At 42.3% G+C, this 14,980-nt stretch overlaps 1 protein-coding gene across 1 annotated transcript; it reads left to right on the top strand.

Annotated features, from left to right (window-relative positions):
* The first annotated feature begins 12,012 nt into the window (after nucleotides 1–12,012).
* On the top strand, nucleotides 12,013–13,156 carry LOC116262848 (glycine-rich cell wall structural protein-like). Its single transcript, XM_031642369.1, has 3 exons — nucleotides 12,013–12,331; nucleotides 12,380–12,658; nucleotides 12,692–13,156. Exons 1-3 carry the CDS (start codon nucleotides 12,022–12,024, stop codon nucleotides 12,997–12,999), a joined length of 897 nt encoding a protein of 298 aa, XP_031498229.1. The 5' UTR covers nucleotides 12,013–12,021; the 3' UTR covers nucleotides 13,000–13,156.
* Nucleotides 13,157–14,980: the final 1,824 nt, after the last annotated feature.

Raw genomic sequence — 14,980 nt, 5'->3', positions numbered from 1 at the left:
CAGGTCTAGCAAAGAACCTTTAGAGGTACAGTTACTCTTTTTGTTACTAACCAGTTATGACAATACTGATTAAATGGTCCATGGAATCCTAATTTTAAGTTTTTGTCCAAAATTCGGCCACATAAATCTGATCAACATGCTTGGTTGGGGTCAACTTGAAAAATTAAATCTTGCATACATGAAGTTTCTAGTGGTCCGAAGAATGACATTTTGCCGAGGTGCCAGACTACTTGGGCAAGGGATGAAAAGCAGACCTCCTATATTTGTGTTAAATAGTGTCTATGTGAGCCTTTAATGTGTTTATAAACACTAATGTAATATAAATCATGCTTTAGCTCAAATCATTTTTGAAAAAAAAAACTTTTTACTATCAAACTTTCGATGTTAAGAGAAGTTCTTTTTATTATTAAAAGAATATTATTTAAGTAAGAAAATTTTAATAGGTTTAGTTTTTTTCTCTTACCCAAGCTGTTTGGTTTTCACCAATTTTCCTCTCTCTCTCTCTTTCTGTGTGTGTGTGCATATATATATATCACGTGGATTGTACTGAACCCCCCGGTTGAATAAACTGGTTTACCTCTTCAAAGAATAAAAAAAAATTAAAGATGCCATTGATTTAACACTATGGCAGCTCCAGTAGTGTTTTTGAATTCCTACATGCTAATTCAATCCCTATCTCGGATGAACATGCTCTGTATTTCATCCTACCGTTGAAAGTTGAAGCCCCTATCTTCCCAGGATCTCAGACCAGCTTTTGTTGCATTGGAATGACACATCTGTTTCAACTTGCACATTCATGTCTTTCCTTTAATTTGCAATACAGATAATTGACTCCATGTGAGCTTGAAATTGAAACTGGGTGCCTACCAACCCCTACTTCATTTATTTCACCAACCCCCTTAAGGATCAGATTCAATCCCTATTTAATAAGCTGATTTGCCTCTTCAAATAACAGAAAATGCACAACTGCTTCACTACCACCATTATAGAGCACAGTCCCGGTACTCCGGCGGAGTACCCACCTGAGAAGTCAAATCCCTTTGGAACATGGCCACCTGGCCCTGTAGTGGCTCCGACATTCCTATGCCAACCTGAAATTTTATAACGAGAACTGAGAATCAATTACTTTGTGTTCAAGGAAGAGTCTAGACTGATAATATGCTGGTTTACAGACCAGCTTGCACTAGGCTAGGCCGACGTACGGGATAACTTCTCCTTGCCTTCATAGCCATTACAATACGTTATCCCTAGTTTTGCAAATATAAAACCATAGATTTCTGATTTCCGTACGTCTGGATCAACTAACTTTCAAGTTCAATATTTGTAGGACTGAGATATATTTTGAAGTCATAAACCACATCAGGCACAAACTTTTATCCATTTAGCTACAAATTCTATGTCTGCTGAATTTAGTATTTTGGTGGAAATTTTTCAGTCGTATCCCAACCTGCTACAGCTCACTGCTCTGAAATACGTCTAATGAAAGCTGCCACCGGGTTAGAATGAACAGGAAGAAGAGGAAGAGGAGTTGTTTGGTAGCAAAGACACTCTGTGACTGTGTGTATCCCATGAATCTACCTTAACATTCGACAAGATTCATCAAGCATTAATTTTAGTATTTTATAAATCTACCCTAATAAAATTCATAAACTAGCGTTATATGGGTTTGCCAATGTTGACTAGTTGCTTAGGGGGTCCTGACGGCCTTCTGATCTCCCCTTCGTATATTAGATTGATGGTAGGATAGCGTCATCACATTTCTTTTTCTGGTAATCTAGGAGCTTGCTAGATTTAGTTGCTATAAAACTAGGAAGACCCGATGACAAAATGAAAAAAAGATTATTTCTCGACTCCGTCAAAATATTCAGAATGAGAGATTTGCAAGTCTTATTTGCATGAGTCTAATTCAGTTTCTTGCAGCATGCTGGTTTCTTCAAAGGGTATTGTTAATAACAACTAAAATAAATGTCCAAGCTGTTGGTTGGATTCTTGGTGTGGTGGAAGCCAGCAAGGTTTAAAGCCAAATCCGGCAGAAAATTTCCTCGCCGTTTTCAGGAACCTATTTTTGGGCTGCCAGCACAAAGCACCGAATAAGAAGAGATCATTAATGAGCACTGGTCTTTATCATCAACCACCCACTAAGCTTCTTACTTAAACTGAGATAATTGTCTTAGCACAAAGTGGCTGATCCATGATAATTATGTCTTAAATATTTAAGATTCTGGTACACCATAACCCACAAATGGTCTTCATTTTAGAGTAAGGGGGAGACTTACCTCAACAATCTCTCACCCAACATTTGTTTTTTTAGAGTACAAGACCTGCTTTAGGTGTTACCCCAATGTGCTTCAACTTGTAGAGGTTGTTGTGACCGCCTATAGTTCACCTTGAGCCAACCCCTAAGGTGAACAAAAATATACAGATGAAAAATCTTCTTTCCAAACACTTTGCAAAACGATGTGTGGACTTTCGGCAAATGTCTAAATCACAACATAGGGTGAGTTAGGAGCTATTTGTTTGCTGGGGTGAGGCACTGCCCACTCCCGCTCATCAAAAAATGCTTTGTAATGTCTCAACATTACATTGTGATAATTTTAAAATTATATGGAGTGCCCACACCAAATTCGTGTCACTACCCAGGTGCAGCATTTTGTTTGGTTAACACAGTTCATATACCATGTAGCACATAAATGGTATGCTTGCCGCATGCTGAAATAAAGCTTTCTGATAAAGAATAGAGACGCCTGGCAATAATCAAGTTATCTAAGAATAACTGAAATCTTTTTCTTCAACTTTCAAACAGGTAATAGTAATAGAAATAGCACGAAGCTTTGCTTTTCTCCCTGTCAAGTGAGCAGAAGCCATAGTTTAAGGACTTAGCTGTCACAGCCACCGTAAATGATCTTCCTTGTCAAAGATTCATGCAACCAACCAAGATTGAAAAACGAGGTATGGAATTAAAATTTAAAAAAAACGAGAGAGAAAGCTGTCTATCAAGTGCACCGCTTAGTTCTGGCGCGCAGATTCCAGATCTAGGACGAGCGATCCGTCCGCTCTTTCCACCTGCATGCCACCATCTTCTTAGTCGGGCTTGTTCATATAAATGCTTGATCACTCTATGGTATTGAGCATTCTGAGTGCAATCAGTGCCAGTCTTGTTAGGAAGGGGATGGGGAAGTTTCTTCTCAAGGGCGCTGGACTGTTGGGGCTTCTGTTTTTGTTGGTCATTGCTGATGGGTGGTGGATCGAGAAGGACAATTTAGCAGGCGGTGGGGGTCTTGGTGGAGGCGCTGATGGTGGGTTCGGTGGCGGGGCTGGTGGTGGTCTTGTGGCGGGGCTGGTGGTGGTCTTGGGGTGGGCTGGGTGGCGGTCATGGTGGTGGGATAGGGGGTGGATCTGGTGGTGGTATGGGAGGTGGGTTTGGTGGTGGTCACGGTGGGCTTTGAGGTGGCAGGGGAGGTGGTCATGGTGGAGGTGGAGGCGCTGGCGGGGGACTCGGAGGTGGGGCAGGTGGGGGTGCCGGGCTGGGAGGAGGTGCAGGTGGTGGACTGGGTGGTGGAGCTGGTGGGGGTAGTGGTCTTGGAGGAGGAGTGGGAGGTGGCGCTGGAGGTGGCAAAGGTTCTGGTGGAGGAATTGGAGGCGGTGTTGGAGGTGGAGCTGGTGGTGGTATTCGAGGAGGAGTTGGAGGTGCTGCAGGTGGCGGTTCAGGGCTTGGAGGAGGCACTGGTGGCCCGGTGGGGGTAGCGGCCTGGGTGGTGGAGTAGGAGGCGGTGCAGGTGGTGGTATTGGAGGAGGAGTTGGAGGTGGATCTGGTGGTGGGTTTGGTGGAGACAAGGGTGGCGGCTTCGGATCAAGCAGTGGTTTTGGAGGTGGGAAAGGTGGTGGATTTGGAGGTGGGTTGGGCGGAGGAGCTGCTGGTGGCTTTGGGGGTGGTGCAGGAGGTGGCTTTGGTGGAGGAGCTGGTGGTGGCTTCGGAGGTGGGGAAGGTGGCGAATTTGGCGGTGGTGCGGGCCGAGGCTTCTGATTTTTCCGCGCGATGTGCTTACTGAACAACTTCATGCAACCTACCCTTTTTGCTTCAATATTTTATGAATTACTTACTGTATTGTTTTTAATAAAATAAATGACCACGGAATGAATCTTGAAAAGTGTTCCCATATAATAGATATTGCATCTCATCGTATTCGCTTACGCATTTTACCAGTCCAGAAATTTTAGCAACATTGGCCTCACTGCAACATCAAATTTTTTGCTTGAACACTTCCCGAATAATAAATAATGCAGCACTTGTTAAATGCATGACCTTGAACTAAAAGTTGAGTCTCCACTAATATTAAACTAACAAGAAAAAATGAAAATGTAAGTTTGTATTAGGCAGCAGTTTGTATGTCCAAGTCTCCTCAATTTGTTTGCCCAACCTCTCCTGGAAACCAATGGCAATTATAAACATGTCACGGTTTTACTAAACCTCCCAAACACAGCTACTAATATGTATCATATACCCAATAATTTTATGTTCAGAATTACTCCGTATCCGAAGACAGAATACAAGCGTATTTCAAATCTACAGGTTTTCCATCTTACTTTTATTTTAAAAAGCAATTTAAAATTCTTTATTTATTTTTAAAATTTATAAATCAAAATATGGGGGGATGCAAGCCGATATGCCATATCGATAAGTAATTTGATACTTTCTTTTGTTGCAACAATGATGTCATGTAGTAAGGATTCAAAGAAGGCAGAAATTGGTTCATTTAGTGATCATGCTAGTCTCGAAAAGAAGATATCAATCTCTTCCATTCCTGTCCTAAGTTCCACTCGCATCAACTACTTCCAAATTGTTTAAAGCAAGTCACACTGCATAGGTGGATTATCAACGTTCGGCTACTTTCAGACGTCCTTGAATTTTAGCTTAGAAGTCTACAGATAGCTATCAATTTCAGAATCTGTGAGTCTGTGAGTTGTGGTTTGCAAACAGAATTTATCTGAACTACAATATATATATGTAGTCAGTATGCTCATAAGTCTCGTGAACATGAAAAGACAGTTGAGTAGAATACGACTTTCAGGGGGGAAGAAATAAGGATACTAGCGGATGTTGATTTTTATGAAATCGACCATATAGATAGCATACATAAATTAATTTGTTTCTGAGGATAAGTTAGATAGCATATATTAAGTTTCAGCATATTCAGTATATAGATAGTTGGATCGGCATATTTCATGAGTTACTTGATAACAACAGTTTCCATCAATCCCCAACTGGTGAAAGCTGATTTGTCAATGTGAGGGCTACAACTTAATGACATCAGGGTAAAAGAAATCCCAATCTAAATATAACGAAGACAAGTTTCTCATATCGAGACAGTCTCGTGGACAATTAGTGGAGCATAGCTTGCGTGTTGCAACTTGGGTTCATGGTGGGCACTGTCGACAACCATCTATGAGGATGCGCACTTCTCACTTTCAACCACCCAAAAAACAGATATGGAAAACGGATGTTGGATCTTCTGGTCAGTGCAGCTCAACTGTTTGAGAAGAGATAAGGCATGGAACTCCCCCCTTCCAGATACGACTCGTGGTGTTGGTGACAAAAGATTTGTTGCAAACTGATCGTGTTTTACAAAAACCTACGAAAATAAATTTAAAAAGAGCGAGAGTAGTTCATGAGTCAGAGATAGAGAGAGACTTTTGACTTCGAAGTTCGATGGATAGTTGCGAAGATTAAAGCATCGTCTGATTCATGCAACGGAGTCAAATTCTGGAGACGACGGCCAGCAGCCTGCCTTCGCTGCTTCCATTTTTCAATGGCGATTTCTCTTGTTCTGCTTCTTTGGGAGATATGATCCTTTCCACTGGTCTCCTCTATAAATACTGGTTCACCCTGTGGCGTTGGCCATTGTGAGTGCAATTTGAAGGAGCTGTCTTCTGTAACAGAAGAAGATGGGAGGCTTCTTCTTAAGAGTGCTGCGGTTATAAGCCTTGTGTTGTTGCTGGTGGTTGCTGATGGAAGGTGGATCCAGGAGGAGAAGTTCATTGAAGGTGGAGGTCTTGGTGGAGGAGCCGGTGGTGGCGGCGGGTATGGTGGCGGTGGTAGCATAGGAGGCGGATCTGGTGGTGGTCAAGGTGGTGGGTTTGGAGGTGGTCAAGGCGGTGGGTTTGGTGGGGGGTCGGGTGGAGGTTTTGGAGGAGGGCATGGTGGGGGGTTTAGAGGTGGTCAGGGTGGCGGGTTCGGAGGAGGGTCTGGTGGTGGCTTTGGAGGAGGTAAGGGGGGAGAATCTGGTGGTGGTTTCGGAGGAGGGTCTGGTGGTGGTTTCGGAGGAGGGTCAAGTGGTGGGTTTGGTGGTGGGTTTGGAGGCGGGTCTGGTGGTGGGTTTGGAGGTGGTAAGGGCGGTGGATCTGGTGGTGGTGCCGGCGGTGGTTTTGGAGGCGGGTTTGGTGGTGGCTTTGTAGGTGGTAAGGGCGGTGGATCTGGTTGTGGTGCCGGCGGTGGTATTGGAGGCGGGTTTGGTGGTGGCTTTGGAGGTGGTCAAGGTGGTGGGTCTGGAGGCGGCTTCGGAGGTGGCCATGGTGGAGGATTTGGAGGCGGTTCCGGTGGTCGGTTTGGAGGAAGAGGTGGTAGAGATCTTGGAGGAGGATCAGGTGGTGGGTATGGGGGTGGTGCCGGCAAGGGTGGTGGCTTCTAATATCTTGGCGGGGAAAACGCCGCCAGTTAAACTCTATGCCCAATGCAGTATGCCTATCCCTTATGAAAAATACATAGAAGTTAATAACGATGCATCAAGTTAACATGTTTTGATGCAAAAATGAAAGTTGTGACTTAACAAAACTTTCTCACATTGACTTACGATATGATCTCTCTCTCTCTCCGTGCGCACGCATGCGCACGTGCTGCGAACATTCGTGCCCTCAGTCAAGTCGAGACAAGTATCTCTTAGTATCAAAATTACAAATTTCACTGGCGTTTTTCATCTTCCTCCATCGCTATTACAAGCTGGTTTGCGCGTTTCAGCAGCAGGTCTTGCCTAAATTGATGGCGCAGATTGATAACCTGATGTTGAATGCCGCATGGGCAGTATGTTGCTGAACTACGGCGGAACGGATTGTCGTTACGAAAATAGTTAATTACTTTCTTCTATTGGTCTTTAATTCGGGTTAAGCTAGACGAGCAGGTAACAGTGTTCTGTTCTGTTAACCTGTGGGTATTTGTTCTCTATAGATTGTCAGGAGATCTGTGTCTAGATGAGTTAAATGTCTCTGTTGATGCCTGTCATCCCTTTTATTCTTTCTTCTACATATATTCTCCCAGCAATGTTTCATTTGAATAAGTTGCAAACAATATTTATAAACATGCAATATCCTTGAACTTAGATTGATAGTAGGTTTGTTCCAAAGGGGGAGCTACACTATTGTTGGTATGGGCAATCAGCACAAAAAAATTACATTATTTACATACAAGAACTTCATTAATTTTCAGTTTTTTATATATAAGTTCCCCTTAAGATTTGAAATTTAGATTTGTAGTGCCCCTCAGGGCAGAAATTTCTGGCTCCCCACTGGTTGTAAAACTGTGTTCAAATTCGAAAGAAAACTCAGGGCTCATGCAGGAGCCGATCGAGCCGGGGAGCAGGCAGGGGCTATAGGCGCCCTTAGTTTTTGAAAAACAAAACTTTGCCACTTATTGACTTTAAAATTTTTATTTTGTCCCTGGTTAACTTTTTCAAAATTATATAGTGGCCCCCTAAGAAATACTTTGTCTCCACTACTGGGCTTAGGCTATAACACCCATACGCCGATGAATATGTTATTTCCGATGTCCTTGAAACGATATGGATTACATTGATTAGAAAACAAGATTGCAGGGGTCCTCAATGCAAAGAGCGTGCTCGGTCTGGTGTTAGAAAAGAGTAGGAGACCACTTACAAAGCGTCCTCTTTTAGGAAACACAAAATGTAATGACAAAATTGAAAAATATTTTCCTTTCAATGACAAAATAGAAAAGCAGGGCTCAAAAAAACTAATGGCTTTGGAGGTGGTGCAGGTGGCAGGTTTGAAAGAGGAGATGGTAGAGGCTTTGGTGGAAGTTTAGGAGGTGGCACTGGTGGCGGATTTGGAGCTGGTGCTGGTGGCAGATCAGGTGGCGGAAGTAATAGAGCTACATATAGGTTGGTGTGGACAGTTGCTCATACTAACAACCAATTTTTTTTTTATTTTTATATAAATGTCTTACACTGATTTACTTATTTATATATGTTGTACCCCTATCAAAAGTGAAAATTTATACAACGGTGTCCCCTTAGCAAAATATTTTTGGCTCTGCCATTGGTGGCGGCGGGTAAGGGGGTGGCGCCGGCAAGGGCTGTGGCTTCTAAAGTCTGGGCGGGAATGATGCGATCAGTGCAACTTTACTCCCCATGCATGCTTGTGTGGAAATACATAAAAGTTAATAACGATGCATCAAGTTGACCTGTTTTGATGCAAAGAAGAAAGTTGTGACTTAATAAAGTTTCTCATATTGACTTACAATATGAACTCTCTCTCTCTCTCTCTCTCTCTCTCTCTCTCTCTCTCTCTCTCTCTCTCTCTCTCTCTCTCTCTCTGTGTGTGTTCATCTGCTGCCAACAATAGTACCCTCGTTCAAGTCGAGACAAGCATCTCTTAATATCAAAATTACAAATTTTACTCTCGTTTATCATCTTTCTCCATCGCTATAACAAGCTGGCTCGCGCGTTTCAGCAGCAGGTCTTTGCCTAAATTGAAGGCGCGACATTCCTACGGCTATGTTGCAGACTGATAACCGGATGTTGAATGCCGCGGTGGGCAGGATGTTGCTGAACTACGGCGGAACGGATTGTCGTTATGAACATGGTTAATTGCTTTCTTTTATTGATCTTTAATTCGGGTTAGGCTGGACGAGCAGGTAACAGTCTTCTGTTAACCTGTTGGTATTGGTTTTCTTTAGATTGTTAGGAGGTCTGTGTCTACATTCCCTGTGAGTTCAATTTTCTGTTGATGCCTGCCATCCCATTGGAATAAGTGCAAGCGAGTCTGTTCTTTGAAAACTGAGGAGGAAAGGATGTACAATTTAAACACAAACAATATTTATGCACATGCAGTATCCTTGAACTTAGATTGATAGTAGGTTTCTTCTCCCACTTCTTATGACTTAAAACTATGTTGAAATTCGAAAGAAAACTCAGGGCTCACGCAGGGGCTATTGGCGCCCCTAGTTTTTGAAAAACAAAACTTTGGCACTCATGCTGTGTGTTCTGTGCCATCTGTATGATCTCATCCCCAGTAGTCTCTGTCCATAAAATATCTGCAAAATTGTTCGAAGGATCCGCAGAGAAGAGTAGGTTACCATGTTATACGCCATAAACCCTACCAAGGGACAATGTGTTATGTATTTTGAATTTACTAAAATATTCCTACTATTTAAGTGGAAGATCTCTCCGTCCTTATAAGAGTAGAAGAGGAACTTGGAGAAAAAAAAATTACCTATAAAATCACTGAAATGCCCTTCTCGTAAATAAGTCTGGGCATTGGGCTGAGCCGGTTCAACCCGGCCCAATAACGAATCTGGTCCGGATCAACCCGACATCTAAAAACCGAGTCCGAGCCTGGCTCAACTCGAAATTGAGCCCGATCCCCGCCCGGGCCTTGCCCGATTAAATTTAAAAATATATTTTAATATAAAATAACATATATAATTAATTATAATAAAATACCATATATATAAATTAATAAAAAAATAAATTATCGAGTCCAAATCGAGCTTGTCGGGCTCACCCGAGCTGGCCTGATAATGAGAGTCAGGCCAGCCTAGGTTTCTTTTTATTGCGCCTGGGTCCAAGTCGAGCTGAGTACCCGGCGACGGCCCGGTCCAGTGCCAAGCCTACTCGTAAAATGTGGGAAGATGTCTTCTTTTGTTAAATAATGCATAACATAGAAAATGTCTTGGCATAGATCTCAAACTGATGCCCACACCATGCCAATGCCCTTGGCTCTTCTCATTAATATAATTAAATATACTCGAATAACACGGACGCGGCAAACTTCCACCCTTTGTTTTCGACATGCCTACCATTTATTTAATTCCCATCACTCTAGTCAAGTCAAGGCCGCCTGTGGTAGCCCAATTTCCCATCTTAAGAAGAAAAAGAGTCCTAAACTTCAAACTGGTGAACAGGTAGGTGACCAAAGGATTTGGGTCAACCAACAAGGCCAGATTTTCTGACATAAAAAGTTAGGAGGGGAAGGATAAGTCTAATAAGTCTTTCATTTTGTCATATACTGGAAACATGAAGTATAAAGATCAGACACCCGAGTGCACACAACAAAAAATGCACCAAAGGAATTTCAGGATACTTACGTAATTTCAGGACACTATGTTCATGACATTGTAAATTTTCAGGATATTGGCTATATCGAGATATTTAGTTACTTTATATTAACACTGTCACAACTCAACTCAGCGCACTTTCACTGGCGACTAAAACGTAAATATATCAGAGCAGCCAGTGTATTCCTCGTGTGAGAAGAGATCCCGGCGTGGAACCCGCCGACCAATGTATATCATATAGGCAATAATAATGTAATGATCAGTATTGCTCCGTATTGACCGATATAATAAAAAAGTATGTTGTTTTTTTTCGTGTCCTAAATCAATTGGTTTTCGTTCTTATTTTTATTTTAAAAATTTTAAAATTTATAAAACCAAACTATAGGTGGATTAGTCAACATTCTGCTTCTGTCAATTTCTTCCCCCACTGTCCTAAGTTCACACTCGTATCAACTACTTCTAAATTGTTTAAAGCAAATCAGACTGCATAGGTCGATTAGTCAACGTTCGGTTTCTGTCAGTGGACGTTTAACCGCATTAGTTTCTTTACAAAAGAATATGAATGTAAGTTTAGAAGGTTACAGCTAGCTATCAAATTTTTTTAATGTTTATGAGAAACAGTGAGCTGTGGTTTGTAAACAGAACTTACGTAAATGGCAATGCACAGAGAGAGAGCTTGACGCCATGCATGCACTCACGTGCACACATACACACACAGGGTGAGAGAGAGAAAGAGTCCATGACACCGTACGCTGTTTCAGAAGTGGAATTCTGTCATTCGTTTTGGAGATCTATTCCCTCTCACCCTTATCGTTGCTTTTTTTTTTTTTTTTTTAGTTTGCATAGAGACATTTATAACAGAAAGATGAAAAAATTTACTATATATAAACTGCATCGAGATGTCGCTTTAGGTATAATCCCAATGGCCTAAACATAGTCTGTCCACAAAGAGTGTCCTACCTATGGCTATATATATATATATATACACACTAATAGATGGTTGAGTGAAAAAGAAAGACATTTTCATCATTTAGTATTTAATTTCATGCTTTCTTTGTTTTTTTAACTATCCATCACGATAGTTTGGACTGATCTCATGAGTGAGTTTTTTGGGTATATAATACCCAAACGCATATATTGAGTATATATGTGGAGTGACTCAATATGCTCATTAGAATTTGATGTAAAATACTTAAAAGAAGTCAGAGGAAAAGAAGTCCCAATCTAATATGGACAATCAATGGAGCATTAGCATGCATGGCTGCGAACATCTCACTTTCAATCACACCAGAAACCGATAGGGATCTTCTGGCCACAGCAGCTCAACCGTTTGCCAAGAGATTAAGGCTTGGAACTGATCATGTTTTAAAAAAACTTACGAAAATAAATATAAAAAACACCGGGTGTAGGTTATGATAAGAGAGAGACTATTGACTTTGAAGTTCAGTGGATAGTCGTGGTAATGAAAGCACCGCCTGATTCATGCAACTGAGTCAAATTCTGGAGACGTGGCAAGCAGCCTTCCTCGGCTGCTTCCACTTTTCAATGGCGATCTCTCTTGTTCTGCTCCCTGGGGAGATACGATCCCCTTCCAGTGCTCTCCTCTATAAATACCGGTTCGCTCTTTGGCATTGGACATCGTGAGTGCAATTTGAGTGAGCGGTCTTCTGTAACAGAAGATGGGGAGGCTTCTTCCTAAGAGTGCTGCGGTGTTAAGCCTTGTGTTGTTGTTGGTGGTTGCTGATGGAAGGTGGATCCAGGACGAGAAGTTTATTGGAGGTGGTGGAGGAGCCGGTGGTGGTGGTGGGTATGGGGGTGGCGGTGGCATAGGAGGTGGTCAAGGAGGCGGGTTCGGAGGTGGGTCTGGTGGCGGTTTTGGAGGAGGACATGGCGGTGGGTCTGGTGGTGGGTTTGGAGGTGGTCAGGGCGGAGGGTTTGGTGGTGGGTCTGGTGGTGGTAAGGGTGGAGGGTTTGGTGGCGGGTCCGGTGGTGGGTCTGGTGGTGGGTTTGGTGGCGGGTCCGGTGGAGGTTTTGGAGGAGGGCATGGCGGCGGGTCTGGTGGCGGGTTTGGAGGTGGTCAAGGTGGTGGGTTCGGAGGAGGGTCTGGTGGTGGATTTGGAGGTGGTCAGGGCGGAGGGTCTGGTGGTGGGTTTGGAGGGGGTCAAGGCGGTGGGTCAGGTGGTGGGTTTGGTGGCGGTGCCGGTGGTGGGTCTGGTGGTGGGTTTGGAGGTGGTCAAGGTGGCGGTTCCGGTGGTGGTTTTGGAGGAGGGTCTGGTGGTGGGTTCGGAGGCGGTCATGGTGGGGGTGCCGGTGGTGGTTTTGGAGGAGGGTCTGGTGGTGGGTTCGGAGGCGGTCATGGTGGGGGTGCCGGTGGTGGTTTTGGAGGAGGGTCTGGTGGTGGGTTCGGAGGCGGTCATGGTGGGGGTGCCGGTGGTGGTTTTGGAGGAGGGTCTGGTGGTGGGTTTGGAGGTGGTCGAGGCGGTAGATTCGAAGGTGGACGTGGTGGAGGAGGATATGCTGGCGGGTTTGGAGGAAGAAGTGGTAGAGGCTTTGGAGGAGTATCAGGTGGTGGTGCTGGTGGCGGATTTGAGGGTGGTGCCGGTGGCGGTTCAGGTGGTGGGTATGGGGGTGGTGCCGGCAAGGGCGGTGGCTTCTAATGTCTTAACGGGAAAGATGCGTCGAACATTACGTCTCATGCGTGCAGTGGAGTATGTAATCCCTTACATAGAAATAGATAGAAGTAAATAATGATGCATCAATTAAGTTAAAGCCTGTTTTGATGCAAAGACGAAAGTTCGTGACTTAATAATAAACCTTCCCACATTTACTTACGACAAGAAGTGTTCTCTCTCTCTCTCTCTCTCTCTGTGTGTCGTGTGTTCTGCAATCATTCTTGCCCTCACTCGAGTCGAGACAAGCATCTCTTAATCTCAAAATTACAGAATTTCCTCTCGTTTTTCATTTTTCTCCATCACAGTTGCAGCAGCAGGTCTTGCCTTAATTAAAGGTGCGACATTGCTACGGCCATGCTGCATATTGATAACAGGTTCTTGAGTGCACGAAACAGGTTAAGTGGGCATGCACAGGGTTGTGTACGTGACAAAACAAATATACACTAAAGAAAAAATGAAGGTGGGAGATATATAGACTCACTTTTATTCTTTTTGAATACAGTTAGGAGCCTATCTTCCAGGAATATTTCATGGAAATAAGTGTGTGCAAGCGAGTCGGTTCGTGAAAAGTTTTATTTTTAAAATCGATATAAAGTTTTATTCTTTTTCAAATTTATATAAAAAATATGGAGATACTAACTGATCTCTCATATCAGCTAGCGATCCAATACATTCTTGATATATGACTGTCTGAAAACAAGAGCTTGGGTAGTAAACCTACAGAACAGTGGTTGGTTTACTTTGGCAGGCCAAAAAAACCCAGTGGTCATTTGGCTTCTTTTTTAGCACAAGCCAGAAAATGAGTTTGTTTATATTTACTTGGCTCCTTGTTATGTCAATTTGGACAAGGGTATTGGTCTCCCAATATCATTAATAACAGTAACGTTCAACAGTAAATTAGTTCCTTTTGTGGATCAATGAACTCAGTGCCCTTCAAATTGACTCACTCGTAGTGTAATATATGAAAAAACAATTATTTACTGGTGCGTGAAAAAAAAAAATCATGTTTGTAAATATTCGTCTTTGCTGACATTTTGATCTAAACATCAATAAAAGGATCAATAGATTATGAGCAGGCTAGGAAGGATCTATTTGGATGTTTTAAAATTTTTAACTTTTTTTATAATCCTATTTTATCCTTTTTTAAAAAATCAATCAGGATATTTTGGTCAAATATTCACAATTTTTGGTATATAGGAACATGCACGTACCCAACTTGAGATGACGCATGATTCCAAGGATAAATGCAACATTTGTTTGATGCACGTAAAGACAAACGTTTCTCTTAAAGTGACGTAAGTCCAAACCGTTTTAGAAAACGACATATGTGTGTCGATATATATGAAAGTGTGACTTACAAAGTTTAATTTATTTTAAAAAATATAGAGGCAGAAGGTACCTTGATTTAGAACAAATATAATTTTACATGTGATATATATAGTTTACGCACCATGAATGAAGTTAATTAATTAACGAAGCATCGTCGGTACATCTCATGTTTAACTTAGATTATGCACTTTATGCAAGTCCGTCAGTCGTTGAGGTTCTCTCAACAAGTCTTGCCTTGTAGATAGATGCAAAAATGTGTGAAAGCTTATTAATAAAGCAATGGTACAATTTCGATGACTCTATTGAATTTTTGAGTTGGACAAGTTAAAGTCCAGTAAGAACTCTGATTTTTAGATTTGATTTTTATGATTTTTGAATTATACAGGTTTGAATATTTTGCAATGATCTGAATAGTTGGATTTGAATTTATGGGAGTACTTATAGTAATTGAGAGTTTGAAGACACAAGAAGCAACATAAAAATGAAAACCATGATTGACTACGTGCATATACGACAGCCACCACGTATTTTTCTTCATAAAAGGTGGGTCATATTTGTCAACTTTTACAAAGAAAGGTTTTGGGTAAAGAAGCTGGATATCATATTGGCTATACCAAAAATTTTTAGTAGATGATCG

Source organism: Nymphaea colorata, chromosome 10 (assembly GCF_008831285.2).
Source record: "Nymphaea colorata isolate Beijing-Zhang1983 chromosome 10, ASM883128v2, whole genome shotgun sequence".
Classification (NCBI taxonomy): domain Eukaryota; kingdom Viridiplantae; phylum Streptophyta; class Magnoliopsida; order Nymphaeales; family Nymphaeaceae; genus Nymphaea; species Nymphaea colorata.
Note: the sequence above shows the minus strand (reverse complement) of the source record. Positions and strands in the feature narration are given on the sequence as shown.